Source organism: Monodon monoceros, unplaced genomic scaffold (assembly GCF_005190385.1).
Source record: "Monodon monoceros isolate NGI ecotype Baffin Bay Population unplaced genomic scaffold, NGI_Narwhal_1 Super_Scaffold_5, whole genome shotgun sequence".
In the NCBI taxonomy this organism is placed as follows: Eukaryota; Metazoa; Chordata; class Mammalia; order Artiodactyla; family Monodontidae; genus Monodon; species Monodon monoceros.
The window spans coordinates 30975027-30988062 of record NW_021703782.1 but is presented as its reverse complement, the minus strand read 5'-3'; the positions used below and the strand labels follow the sequence as shown (position 1 = coordinate 30988062).

Here is a 13036-nt window from a genome sequence, read left to right as displayed (position 1 = left end):
CACCACCACCATCACCACCATCACCACCACCACCATCACCACCACCATCACCACCACCATCACCTCCATTATCATCATCACCACCATCACCACCACCACCATCACCACCACCACCTCCATCATCATTACCACCATCACCACCACCACCTCCATCACCATTACCACCATCTTTGTCACCACCTCCATCATCATTACCACCATCACCACCATCCGACAGGCTCTGGCTGACCCATGTCCACTTCTTTTCTGTTGCTTCTGTTATGCATTATTTACTTTTCTAGAAATTTATTTCCAGATCCATTTTGGTCTGTGGGCAGTGGTTTCACCCACAACTGAGCAGAGCTGAGCAACTTCCTTTGTGTGTGTTTGAGGTTCTTGCTGGTTTCTATAGTTATAGGTTAATTGAGCAATAGGTTTTGTGTCATTTGTTTCCTGTTTGGACACTAGACTGTAGTACTCTGGCTTCAGGTACTAAGAAGAATCACTGTCTGGAGTATTTTGGCAAAAACAAATCTAGACACAAATTTATATTTGTGACAGCAGCAAGCACATGGTCTTCTATAATGAAATTGATAATGCCATGCTTATGCACTGAGTGTTTGAGTCATTGGTGAGTGTCTGGTCTGAGAATCATGAAGCAGTGTCTTTAAGAAGATATCATTTCACCTTACAAAGAGCTACCCTATAGATTTTGCAATTTATGTTTATTGTCATAAGCCAGAAAGCAAGGCACACCGTACAGGAGAACAATAGATTGATTCGTGTTTCTCACTGTGGTTGTAGTGAAAGCCTTCTGAGTATTTTAATGCCTGAAACCACAGGCTCTATCTTTTTTTCCCCTATTCTGCCTACAGCACTTTTAGGTGATTCCCCAGATAACAGCAATGGCCTGGGTCTTTGGATAAACTCCCCATCCTATGTGAAGTCACTGACATGGTAGTGCTTGTGGCCTTGGACACTTTTCACCAGGCCACTTTTCATAAGGCCCTGCTGATCAGATCACATCCTCCTTAGAATCATTGAATTTTAATTGTGCAGTGGCTTTTGCTTTCCTTACATATTCGAGCTTTGCCAAGAACTTTGTGTTTCCTGCTTTAATTTTCAGCTCATAACTAAACTTCATTTTGCAAAGTCAAACCAGAGCTTTAAAAGCTATGCTGACTATCCTCAGCCATTTGCTTTAGTTTTTTGCCTCCAGCTAACAAATGGACAACAGCTTCCTTTTTTCCATTCCCACACCCCATAATTTTGATCATCATGAGAATTAGAATGAACTAAGTCTAGCCCTTTTTCCCCAGGAGCTTAAAATGCTTCATGAGAAACTCACTGGGTGTTCTTGTGTCTAACTCTGCAAGCTTCAGTACACTTCTGACCAAATGTGTGATTTTGTACAGGAAGTTTGAAGTGATTTGATTAACCCAGTTACCAGTGAGAAGCAGTGGACCCTACATTGTATTGTCTCCTCTCCTCTCTTCCATTTTGGTTCTGTTATCAAGTCCATCAAAGTTCTCCAATAAAACTCAGAGTTTAGATATTACTATGCTAAAACTTAAAATGCATTCTGTCCTTGGTAGCATGCGAGGCAGCGTAGGGCATAGCAGATGTGGAGACGTGCTCTCTCTGCCCTCCTGTGCTTAATGTCTGGGATGCAGGAAAGTAAACAGAAAAGAAATATGAGTTTAGCAAAAGTACAAAAGAAGAACATGTGAATGAATGGAAGAGAATGCCAGAGAAGTTAAGAGGGGGTGAACTAAATTCTCGTAGGAGACGGCTTTTACAATGGATCCTCAAGAATGGTGAAGGCTTGCTTGGTGGAAGGAGATCTTAGGAGACGTGATGGTGTGTAGACAAAAGGAACATCCTTAGGAAGCAAAAGGGGTGTTTGAAGAATGGTCAAGCAACTTTTGGAATGAGTGCAGAGAAGAAAGTACCAGGACCTAAACTTACCTATTGGGAAATTTCCGCCACAGGTGTAGGTGATACCATTTTAAAAGATGGACTGACCATCCAGAGGTTTAGATATCAGCTCTCACTCTGTTCCTGGGTGACCTTGGACATATCACAACAGCCATTCGGGCTGAGTCACCTATAAAATAAAATTGAAAAAGCATGACAGCAAGGGCTAGTTGATGCAACAACCAACAGATATTAAATGTTCCACAGATGTCAAGTTAGGACAATCGGGGTTTAAGCCCAGGTGCTGAAATAAAACGGAATTGCACCTGGCTCAAGTCTAACATTGTGAAGGAAACCTTTTGCCCCCACCATTTCCTAGGTACCTAATACTATGAGAACACAGGAGTATATTCTCTGATTTTTACCTGGTAAACATTTTCCAGAAGGCTCTGGGGACATTTGCTTTGCTTTGCTTTCCAATGAAGGTGAGCTGCTATCCTGGCACCCTAGCCGCCATCCTGTCTCCAAAGTGGCACCGTGCCCTGCAGACACCAAGCTGGCCGTTCTCTACTTCTCCAAAGACAAATGTGATAAGATTGGCTTTTTTAGATTGCAGCTGCATCTTTCTTCCGCTCCCTTCGCATCCTTTCGACTCAGCAGTTTTCCTTTTTGCTCCAGATAAATTGCTGTTAATTTAAATGTACTGCAGATCCTTGCCATTTTATGGCTGATTGCTTCTGAGTAATAGGAGGAAAATGTGTGCACGTTTGAATGTAAAGAAATCTAAATGAGTCGGAAGCCAATGGCAAAGAAAGCACAGTGCTTCACTGACCTTCAGCCCTCCCAGTCCTTCCCTTTGGAGAGGTCAATGAGCAGATCCGGAATCAGCAAATAGCAGAGACACATCCGGGTTTTTCTTCTCTGCTTTCAACTTTACATCACATTTCTCATTCAGCACCTGCTTTATACTTGTTCTTATTTAGCTCAACTAAGTGTAAGCAGTGGTGGCAGAGTTTCTCTAGAGTTGTTTTTGATAAAGGAGCTGTTGTCACGATAACTACCGTACACCATCGGAATTCTGCAAACGCTTCATAATGTCACATTGTCAAAATATCTATATTTCAGGCTCAGAAGCTAGACAGCTCATTTGGCTGCTAAACCCACAAGATGTTCAGCCATTTGTTGTGGTCTAAAAACTTTCCCCCTCACTAGGAGAAAATAATTATCTATTGTTTTATATCATTTTGTGGCCCCTTTTGTGAGTTTCTTATAACATGAGAGGGCATAAGTCATAAGATCCCGGTAGGTAAATTGGGGCCCTAATTGAATTTTACTGTCAACCCCTTGGAAACATGAAGCATTGGATGCATTTCCTTATAAATAGTCAAGTCTTTAAATCAAACTAATTTTTCATGAGATGGTGGCGTATCTTAAGTGTATCAACAGTATGTGAAAATCAAGGGTATGGAGAGGAGGCTGACGTGCCTTCCTTGCGGTGAGGGGTGGCATAAGTGATGCTTTGAACAGAGACACTGCATGTTGCTTATCATTGTAACAAGTTGGCTTTTCCTCAAGAAAGTCATCGAGTGTGTTTTTAGGGTGGCTTCACTTGCTTTTCTTGCATGGGTGTGTGGAGCTGAGATGTGTGTCTCTGAGAAGGGTACAAAGGCAAAGCAGAAGAAGGTTAAAGAGCGACGCGACATCAGCCTAGATGGGGAGGATGTTGTTGCAGCCTGAGTGGATGGCAGTCCGAGAGAGCTTGCATTTAGCCAAGTAAATTGTGTCTCCCAACTGGAATAATTAAAGAGCCTGTAGTGGAGGTTGGGGAAGTTCATGACAGAAGAAAGTGGCAAATAGAAGCAAAGGAAGAGCGGCCTGGCTCCGATTAAACACTCTGACATCAGTACACTTTTCAAGTTCCTGTACCATAACCCCAGTGGAAATAAGATTTTCATTAGCAGTTTAATCTGTTCTGTTATTTTCATCAAATAAACCCTTCAGAATTGCATGTGCAGAGAAACTGGTATATTGAATCAACAAATCATTTCGTTTGGGGGTGATGTCTTCTATTTGTATCACCAAGTGTTTCCTGTTTTGGCGAACTTGGCATCCTCAAATTACTCCACTTGTTTCAGTGGGAAGGAATTTGAGATCCACCCTCTTAAAACCTGAAAGGGTAGCTCAGGTGTTTGGTTAGTTCATTTGGTATGCTCGAGCTATGTGCCCACTGTGTACTTCCTAAATTCTCAGTGCATTGTGGGAGATTAAATCCATAAACGATGTTTGGCCTCTGTCCCCAGTTATTTTCCTGAGACTTGGAGGGGCAAGAGAGAAAAATGCCATGGAAATTAAGCTCCGTGGACTCTTTTAGTGTTGTAGTAAATGATGATACAGATTAGTGATGGTAATGACAGCTCTGGAGGCAGATGACACCAGCACTTGGCAGACCAAACACCAGGTTGAGGAAGATCGAGAGTCTGGAGGGTAGGGTTTAGAAGCATCTTCCAAAGCTGAACTTTAAAACGTCTTGGAAATATCTTGGGGGTCTCTACTATGATGTCATCTATTTTGTCACTTAGGAATCTGATGAAGATTCATGCACATTACCCACAGAATTCTATGTGATAGACCCTTCCCTGTTCCTGCTGGGTTTTCATAGGCAAGCTCACAGAGAGTTTGTCCCTCCACATAAGGTCATGGCAGGGTAGCTATAGCATCAGAGCGCCTGGGTCAGAACCTGAGCTCCATCACACACTAGCTGTCTAACCTTGAGCAAGCTGCTTCACTCTCTGGGCCTCAGTTTTCTCACCAGTAAAGAGAGTGCAATAATAGAACCTATCTCCTAGGGTTATAGTGACATTAAAAGGACTGATGTGGCAAAGAGCTTAGAAGACAGCCCCACAGAAAGTAGATTAGCTTTTACCTGTTGTGTAAGTTATTCCCTCATCTTTCTCCATCTGTGGCCAATGAAGTATTTGAAGTCAAGGAATCCATTTTCTTTATTTTTGCACCATGCATTACAGTGTCTACTATTTGGTCAGTTCTCAGTAAATGTTTGTAGAATGAATTGATGTTAAGTATTATATATGTTTTATATATTATATGTACTAGACACTATATGTCTTATATTGTGTAAGTAATGTATATACATACAATATACTTCATGTTGTATACCATATGCTATGTAATAGATTATATATATGTGCCATAGGTATGGTATGGTACTTAAATATAGGCGGTTAATTATTTAATAGTAGGATTTCTGAAAAAGAATCTAAATCTTCATGTGGGCTCAATATTGTACTGGTTAAAGCCAGCCAGTTCTCTGATATGGCTGAGCAATTAATCAGTTATTTTAGAAATAACTTGGTTTTATAGGCGGGAAAAGAAAATGAGAATTTGGGTAGATATTTGTTTTTGAATTTTATTTTTTTCCCTATATATAAAAATTATTCAGGAGTCATCTTATGTTGTGCACAGATTTCTCCTCCTTAAATTAAGATGTTAACATCTGATACAGTTGTGGGTGGAACCGTGTGCAGAAATCCTTTGCATTTCTTTCCTGTGTTTATGTGCCACGTAAAATCAGTCTAAAGTTTAAAACTAAGTTGCTCGGTAATGAGACTCCCATTTTCTCCTGATTTCTGTTTTGTAATTATATTGTATTTATGTTTTCAAGCATATTCCATGTTGTGTCTTAATTTTGATTTTTATTTATTATGTTCTTTTAATAGTGACTGTACTTGCATGTTAATTTCCATTGATTTTTCTTTTGAGCATGACTTATGTTTTATTTTGTGTTTCTTTTAGGTTTTGTTTTGTTTCATAAGATCCCACTGGATGGGTAGCTGAAATAAAGGAAAAGACAGAGAAGGGGGCTGTGGTGCTTGTTGGTTGATGCTGCCTTGTAAGCTGGACTCTTGGGGCTGGCATTGGCTTCTCCCGGGAAGTGCCACTGATCTGGGGTTTTCTGGTAGATGTGGGTGGTGTTTGCAGGAGATACTGCACGAAGCCTGCAGGTGCTGTGAGCTGTGAATGGGGGACACCAATGCAGAGACAGCTCACAGGCAGCTAAGAAAGTCAAGATAACATCTTAAATTAATGCTTCTCTTTTGTTCTCACAATCGTTCAAATACAAAATGGAAATGAAATGCCATTGGATTGTGCTTCTCTTTGGAAAGGTGTGCTGTTTGACCATACTGGAAATGTATTGATTTTCAATGTTTCTGTTTATTAAAGGTGAACTGTAAAGTTTAAAAAAATCTAAATTTAGGGACAGGTGTAAGTACACACTAAACAGTCTAATCTCCATTTAACATGAATTTTAGCATTGTTTTCTGCTGTTGTTTAATCAGTACTGAATTCAAAAAGTTTCACTTTCCCACCTAGAATGCAGTGACTAAAAGAGTTAAGGGCATATCCACCATCGCTGTGGGGACTCGGGGGTATCCCTGAGAGGTTCTTTCCTTTACTGCTCATGAAGGTCCAGAGCCACGCAGTCAACAGTAACGATTTCCTTAAAGTTTATCACCAGGCAAAAAAAAAAAAAAAGAAAAGAAAAGAAAAAGCTATTTGGTCAGGGGCTGTGGATTTCAGTTAGTCATAGTCAGTTCCAGAAAAAGAGTGAAATATATGCATATGGTGCATATGTCCTTTTATTTGACCTCTGTGATCCACCTGCTTTTTAGAAGTTTGCCGAGTAAGAAGGCCGCAGCATCTCATGCTGTTCCCATGACAGAAGTGCAGCTTTTCTACTCTGAAAAGGCCTGTGAGCAGAATGGCTGGCCTGCTGTGAGCAGGAGACTATATTCTAAGAAGCCTAGTCCCCCTACAACGTACTACACTCTGCTGGGTTTTCCTGGGCTGGACGGTTCTTCCTGACCCCAGCAGCACAGAGGTGGCAGGTCGCTAATGAATATGTGCTTTATAATGTCCAGCTTCAATGCTGCAAGGGCAGCCTTAGAGCTACAGAATCCTGTATCTCTGCCTTAGTCTTATGTGGACAACTGTCTCACGCACTTGGCCTTCACGGTGGCCTTTGTACGCTTTGCTTAGTGTGCAGCAGGCAGGATCCCTGTCCTGAAGTGAGGTTTGGCTGCCCCTGCCCCGCTTCACACCTTTCTTGTTAGGGGAACTTCAGAGCCAGGCCTGGAGCATTTTGTTTGAAAACACAATTGGCTCTGACTGTGAGCTTCTGCATATAGATGCCACAGCTGAACTGGAAACTTACTGACGTTTTCAAAAAGCCTTTTTCGGAGGGGAGATGGTTACTAAAGTTTTGCAGTTCAGCTTTAAGGTTTTATAGTTTTTTTAACTAGTCCAACATGTTTGGAAACATTGTTTTGAATCCTGTGTAACCAAGGCATTAATCTCAATAAACCAGGATCCATTTAGGCACCGCTTGATATAAAAAGGTTATGCGTGATGAATATTTTATACTCTGTCTTTTACATTAGCCACTAAGTATGTTATTGCTTGATGCAGACATTTCACGGAGTCCTATGGATTACAGCATTTGACTTGGCTATTCTATACCCACTCCTGAAAGAAGGGCGGTTTCTCCAAAGCATAAACAGGCTGCTGTTCTCAGAAGTTGTCTTTCCAAAAAGATATTTGAGTGTGAGGGCAGCTGACCCTGCGTATGGGGAGGTCTCAATATTCTCTGAATTCCCATTTTCTTGCTCACTGTTGAATGACTGTTCCTGTCACTACTTAGATTTTGATCTTTCCCCAAAGTGTTGATTTACAAAAAGGCCAGCTAATTGTAGAAATCCTGCCCCCTGAAAGAAAAATGAAGTTCAAACGGAGAGCCCAGCAGAGGCTGTCAGGACGGCAAGGGTTCTTAAATATCGGCCATTTGGTACAATTTTTTTTAAAGCTTTTATGTTATTCCGTGGAGCTATAAAAAGGCAGTGAACAGTTTAAGGACTATTTTAGAAGTATCCCAGACCCTAAAAAAAAAAAAAAAAAGAATATTCGCCCTCAGCAGCTAAAAGAATTGCAGGGTAGATTTTTGTTTTAAAATGGAGAAAAGTGGACAGATAAGGCAATTGAATCTATCAACAAGCAGTTGAGACATCTCCTAGGGAACGATGAAACCATCAGGCTATTGGAAAGTGGTTTCGTATGGTCTTGTGTTCTTTTCATGTTTTTTTAATCCCTGAAGACCTCAATCAGCAGCCCAGCTTCTCATTTCTATACTCCAGACCACCTCTGTCATCCTTTGCTTTTGATGTCCCCTATAAGGAATCTTTTTCGAGCTTCCTAAAGGCACGTGTTGTGCATTTTTTCAGCAGGCGGCAGTTTCGCTGAAATCAAGTCTGTCACCCTCCAACAAGGCTGTGGCATTTCAGTTTGAGGCAGGTACCCTAAATGAACAACGTGAGCCGGATAAGTGAACACCCTCCGCTCCAGTGGGGCAGCTGTCACCTAGACCCAGCCAACTCGTGCCTCCCAGGGATAGGCCCAAATTTCCAAACCTTCTGATTCTTTAAGAGAAACTTGAAACCTGGACATTTTATCTGAAATGTCCCTATTTTTAAAAAGTTGGCTCAGTTATTTTTAAAACATTATGTAGGCCAACAAAACACGTCTGTGGGCTGCCAGTTTGTTACTTTGGTCTTAAAGCAAGATCATTGTTCTCTTAACGTATCCCGCTATCTTGCCTTTGCTAACACACTTCCTGGCACCGCCGTCGAGCGCTTTAGTACCCTTGAGTTTAGCAACCCGGGGATCTGCAGCATGTCACTTAATTTGGGGCTGTCTTATAGCTTCGCTAGCTGGGACCTTGGCTCTCTCACCCTGCCTGGAACTCTCTTGTAGCAATGCTTTCCCCCCAGTCCCCCAGTGGGCCCCACTTCCACGTGGCCAGAAGCACCTAGAGAGTCCTACTTCCTGTTTTGTCTGACACGACTTTCTTTTCACCGGTGTTCATGTCGCTTGGTCCTCTCAGGGGCAGCCAGGTTCAGATGGGAAAGCACATGGCCCCATTTCATGGATGTCCTTAACATACCGATAGGGCCATTGGTAAAAGAAAAACAGGTGTGTCATCTTCAGGAGGCGTGGTTCAGGTCCTGTATCTTGAATCGGGTCCCACTGAGACCCTCCGAGGCAACTGAGAAAGATGAAGAAACTCCCGCTGTCATCATGTGATACATCAGTCTGAGGCCAAAGGAGGTCCATCTCTCAACAGGTGAAGTGAATCCCCACATACTTTAGAGACAGTCGGATTCAAGGATTTTCCCTCCTGGTCTCCAGCAGGGACTGGTTTCATTTTGACCCACGGAGTCTTCTTTCCAAGAGTAAGGAGCAGAGATGAGACGTGAACAATCCCAGCTCCAAGCCCGCAATGCGGAACCCAGAGCTTTGCTTTTAGCTCCAAGTCCTTCAGGTAATCCTGAATCACACCCAGAGTGGTTGAGGCTTGCAGCTCCCCCTCAGACAGAGCAGAGGCCATCAGGATTCAGCAGCTGTAGGAGTAAACAGCTCAAGGAGTACAGGCAGGAATTCAGGTCACTGCCAGGAGTGAGGGCCAGCATGATGGAGGCGCTCCTGCTTTTCCTCTCCTCTTTATTTTTTTCTTGATTGTCTTAAAAACCTTGGCTCTTTTCTCTCTCTCTAACATTCCAAATTGACTCCATGACAAACTGAGAGTTTATTTTTATTTGCTTTATTGGTTGCTTTGCACACACCAATTTTTTTTTTTTTCCATTGCAAAATGGAATCAAAGCAGTAACCGGGACCGATACTAACTCTTCTCTCCCTCCCCCCGAGAGTGGATGATTTCTGCTTTCACCTGCTCTATTGTTTTCTGTCTAGAACTCCTCCCTTTGTTTTCATCTAATTTCCTCCCACTACAATAGAAGCTCATTTCATCTTCTTTTGTCCAGACTCTAGGTAACAGACAGATTCTATAAAATCCAGGGTCTTCACAGGGTTGCTGCATGCAGCCACGTGTGCTGTGCCATTCCTGTGTGGTCAAGGTCGGCGGACCCCTTGGGGTTCTGCCACTCAGCAGACTGGACTCCCAGGAAACTAGGACAGAGGTAGCCATTCTATTAAGTGTGTTCTGTTGTGTTCACACACCTACAGCACCTGCAAACCATGTCAGGTTTGTTCAAGGGCACCTGGGAAGGTTAAGGACCCTGCTGGACAGGGCAAGGATGTAATTTTCTGCAGGGTGCTGCCAGGCTGAGTTAAGTTAACAGAGTTCCCAATCCAGAAAGTGACATGAAAACGGTTGTTACAGAAGGCAGTTTTCATCTCAAGTTAGCCCATTTCCTTGTTTTGGTCTTCAGGAACAAAGGGACCTTCCAGCCATCTGATTTTGACAGAGAAATCACCCTGAGTTTAATTTAGGCTAATGTGGCTTGGAGCCTTGGGCTGGTCATTAGTGAGCACCCAAGATGGGTTGACATTGGCTATGTCAGGAGTCTTAGTTTTCACAGAAAAATAAGTGTGTGAAAGGCAAAGAAAAGAACAGAGATTTTCACCACCTTTATTTTAAGACAGTCTGTTTATGAATGGAGCTTCTATAAACAAATATAAAATAGCAAAAGATTCTATTCACAGTGTATACATATGTCAAATCATCACACTCTACACTTTCAATATCTTACAGTTTTCTTTGTTGATTATACCTCAGTGAAGCTGAAAAGACAAAAAGGAAAAAAATAGCAAGAGACTCCAGAGAACGACAAATCCTCATTTCGTGTTCAGATCCATTTGCTGTAATCCATATAGGCAGCTTGTGAATCATTCTCATGCCCTGTTTTTTTCCCCATAATGTTCCAGGTCTTAAAGTCATTTTTTTCATGTTTCCTGTAAATAATGGATAATCATTTTTATTTTATTTTTAAGTGCTGTTTTAACAATGTGGGTAGACCATAAATGTACTTGCTGAATTCATTCATTTTTTTTTTAACAAACCAATAAAATTTTATAATTTATCTCCATGTGTCTTGCATTCTCTGTAGGGACTTGTATGTTTCCCCCCTTCTTCAAGTACATACCATCACCCCGTGTATCCTTGGTGGTGTCCAAGACTAAAGGTGTTAGAAGAAAGTGTGAGAAATGTCACTGGGAGTTTGGGGGGAGTCCCAAATCCACTGTAGATTCTGAAATAAATCTCTTCTAAAAATACGACTTTTAAGATTTTCATCAATGTGAGTAATACATTTATGGTTTACTGATTCCTGCATCAGATCTATTTTCATTGGCTAAAAGGCAATCCTGAAAAACAACAGAAAAGTTTAAGGGAATTAAAAAAATAAAACTTATATCCAGTGAGAAATTCTTCGGTATTTTCAAAACTTGGAATGACTCGGCTTCCTGAAGGAGGTACACTTGGTGCTCTGCCCCTCCATTCTAAGTAACTTTGTGGTCAAATGGACATGATGACCTGTGCTTCATGGGAGGGGGAGAGAGAGGAAGACAAGTGGGCATGGAGATAAGGTACCATCTTGAACCTTGACTGTTAACCTGGTGCCCGTACTTCACACTCCTTTGGTCTCCATTTCCTGCCTGGCCACACTGTCTCTTCTTCGTTTTCCCCTTTTCGGATAGGAGCTAAAAGCAAGGTTCCCAGCTCTGATTCATTTGAGACTGCTTTCACCTTCTCGTAACCTTGCAAAGGTTTTTGCTCCAAATCGAAGACTTAGGGATTAGAAAAACGTGACCTGATGTTCTACTGAGCCAAGTATGCTGACTCTCTTCAAAGAGCCTGGTTAGTGCTGGTGACTTGTGCTTTCTCTAAAGGCCCTTTTAAATTTGCTGAGCTGAGAACAGGTTTTTTTGGCCATTGGAAAGTTGCATGGTAATTTGAGGTGGTAGGCATTGGATCCCAGCTTTGCTCACAAACTGAATGACCTTGGGAAAGCTATTTCATGACTCCATTCCTCAGATGAGGATGATAGCAGTAGTGCCTCCGCACTGGGCTCCTATGAGAGTTGAATGAGGTGGTGCACGTGGGGGGGGCACTTGGTATCACTAATAAAAATACTTGGAAGGACGTGGGTTTGCAGTGCGCTTGGGTGTGCCTCCGTAAATGCCCTGGAATCACAGACTCATTTGCCTGTATTGGTCATACGGCGATTGCGTGGGTACAAATAACGGAGTCTAAGTGAAGGGGAACTTCCCTCCCTGGGTCATTCTGGATGTGATCCAAGCAGTGAAGACCACTTTGGAACTTTCTCAGGAGATATCCTAATTCTGTTCCTAGATTCCCTCCAGGTGATTCTTGCACATTGATCATAACCAGATTTGGTTTTGATAAAATAGGAGGACATGGTCTGTTCGGGCCTATATTATGATTATTCAGTGAGTTCGAATGATGCTCTGTAGTTTGAGGATTCTGGAAGAAAAGCATTGAAGGTCATATCCCAAATATGGTCTTCCTCTTTTGTTCTCATTTCATTAATTCAGAATTTTTAATCGTTTGGATGGGGGTCTCCATTAACTGACTTTTGAATTATCCATTTGAAAATCTTTGCCTAAGAATAAAAATAACAAACAAATTGGCTGAGAGATTGTTTGAAAGGAAAGACTTGCTTCAAGTTCCCTTAGAAACGAGTATTTACAAGCAGTGGGTTACAAATAACTTTTCTGCTTCCTGAGGTAGTTTTTCGTGATAGCTGTAGCAGGTAACACGTGATTGGTCACGTTTGAAATAATAAAATTTCATTTATTTAGGAAACATTTGGTAATTTGGGCTTTTTTCTTGTTAAATCATTTTAAGTAAGTGGCACTGAAGTTTTTACCAGCACTTAATTTAAGATACTTTTACTGTTGTTACCACCTTTTCTAGCACATTTTAAAGCAATATTTACCATAGGATCTAAAAGGTAGCCATAGTTAATAGGTGTTGATTTCCAACTGTGTGCCAAGCCCTGTTTTAAGTGCTTCACGGTTCTCCCAACAGCCCTGTGAGGCAGAAGCTAATATTGCTCCTATTTGAAAGGTTAGGAAACTGAGGAACCGAATGACTGAGGGGCTTGCCCCAGGTTACCTAGCTAACAAGTGGTAACACCAGGATTTGAATTCAGGTAGGCTGGCTCTGAGAGCCGGTGCTTGAAACAGCTAGCGGGCATGGGCTGGACCCTTGAGCAGGGCCAGGACTGGGGTGAGGCCAGCGAGGTGGCTA

General features: G+C 42.0%; 1 protein-coding gene across 2 annotated transcripts in view; it reads left to right on the top strand.

The window, feature by feature from the left end:
* The window catches only part of NTRK2 (neurotrophic receptor tyrosine kinase 2), a 399796-nt gene that overhangs the window by 164101 nt on the left and 222659 nt on the right, over window positions 1-13036 (top strand). The window contains exon 14 of one of the 2 annotated variants that reach the window (XM_029203242.1): window positions 5707-6432. The exons of the other annotated variant lie outside the window; for it this stretch is intronic. Coding sequence (XP_029059075.1) covers window positions 5707-5744 — 38 coding nt within the window. The 3' untranslated portion in view covers window positions 5745-6432. Of the gene's footprint in view, window positions 1-5706; window positions 6433-13036 lie in introns of those variants that run through there. 2 annotated transcript variants of the gene reach the window in all.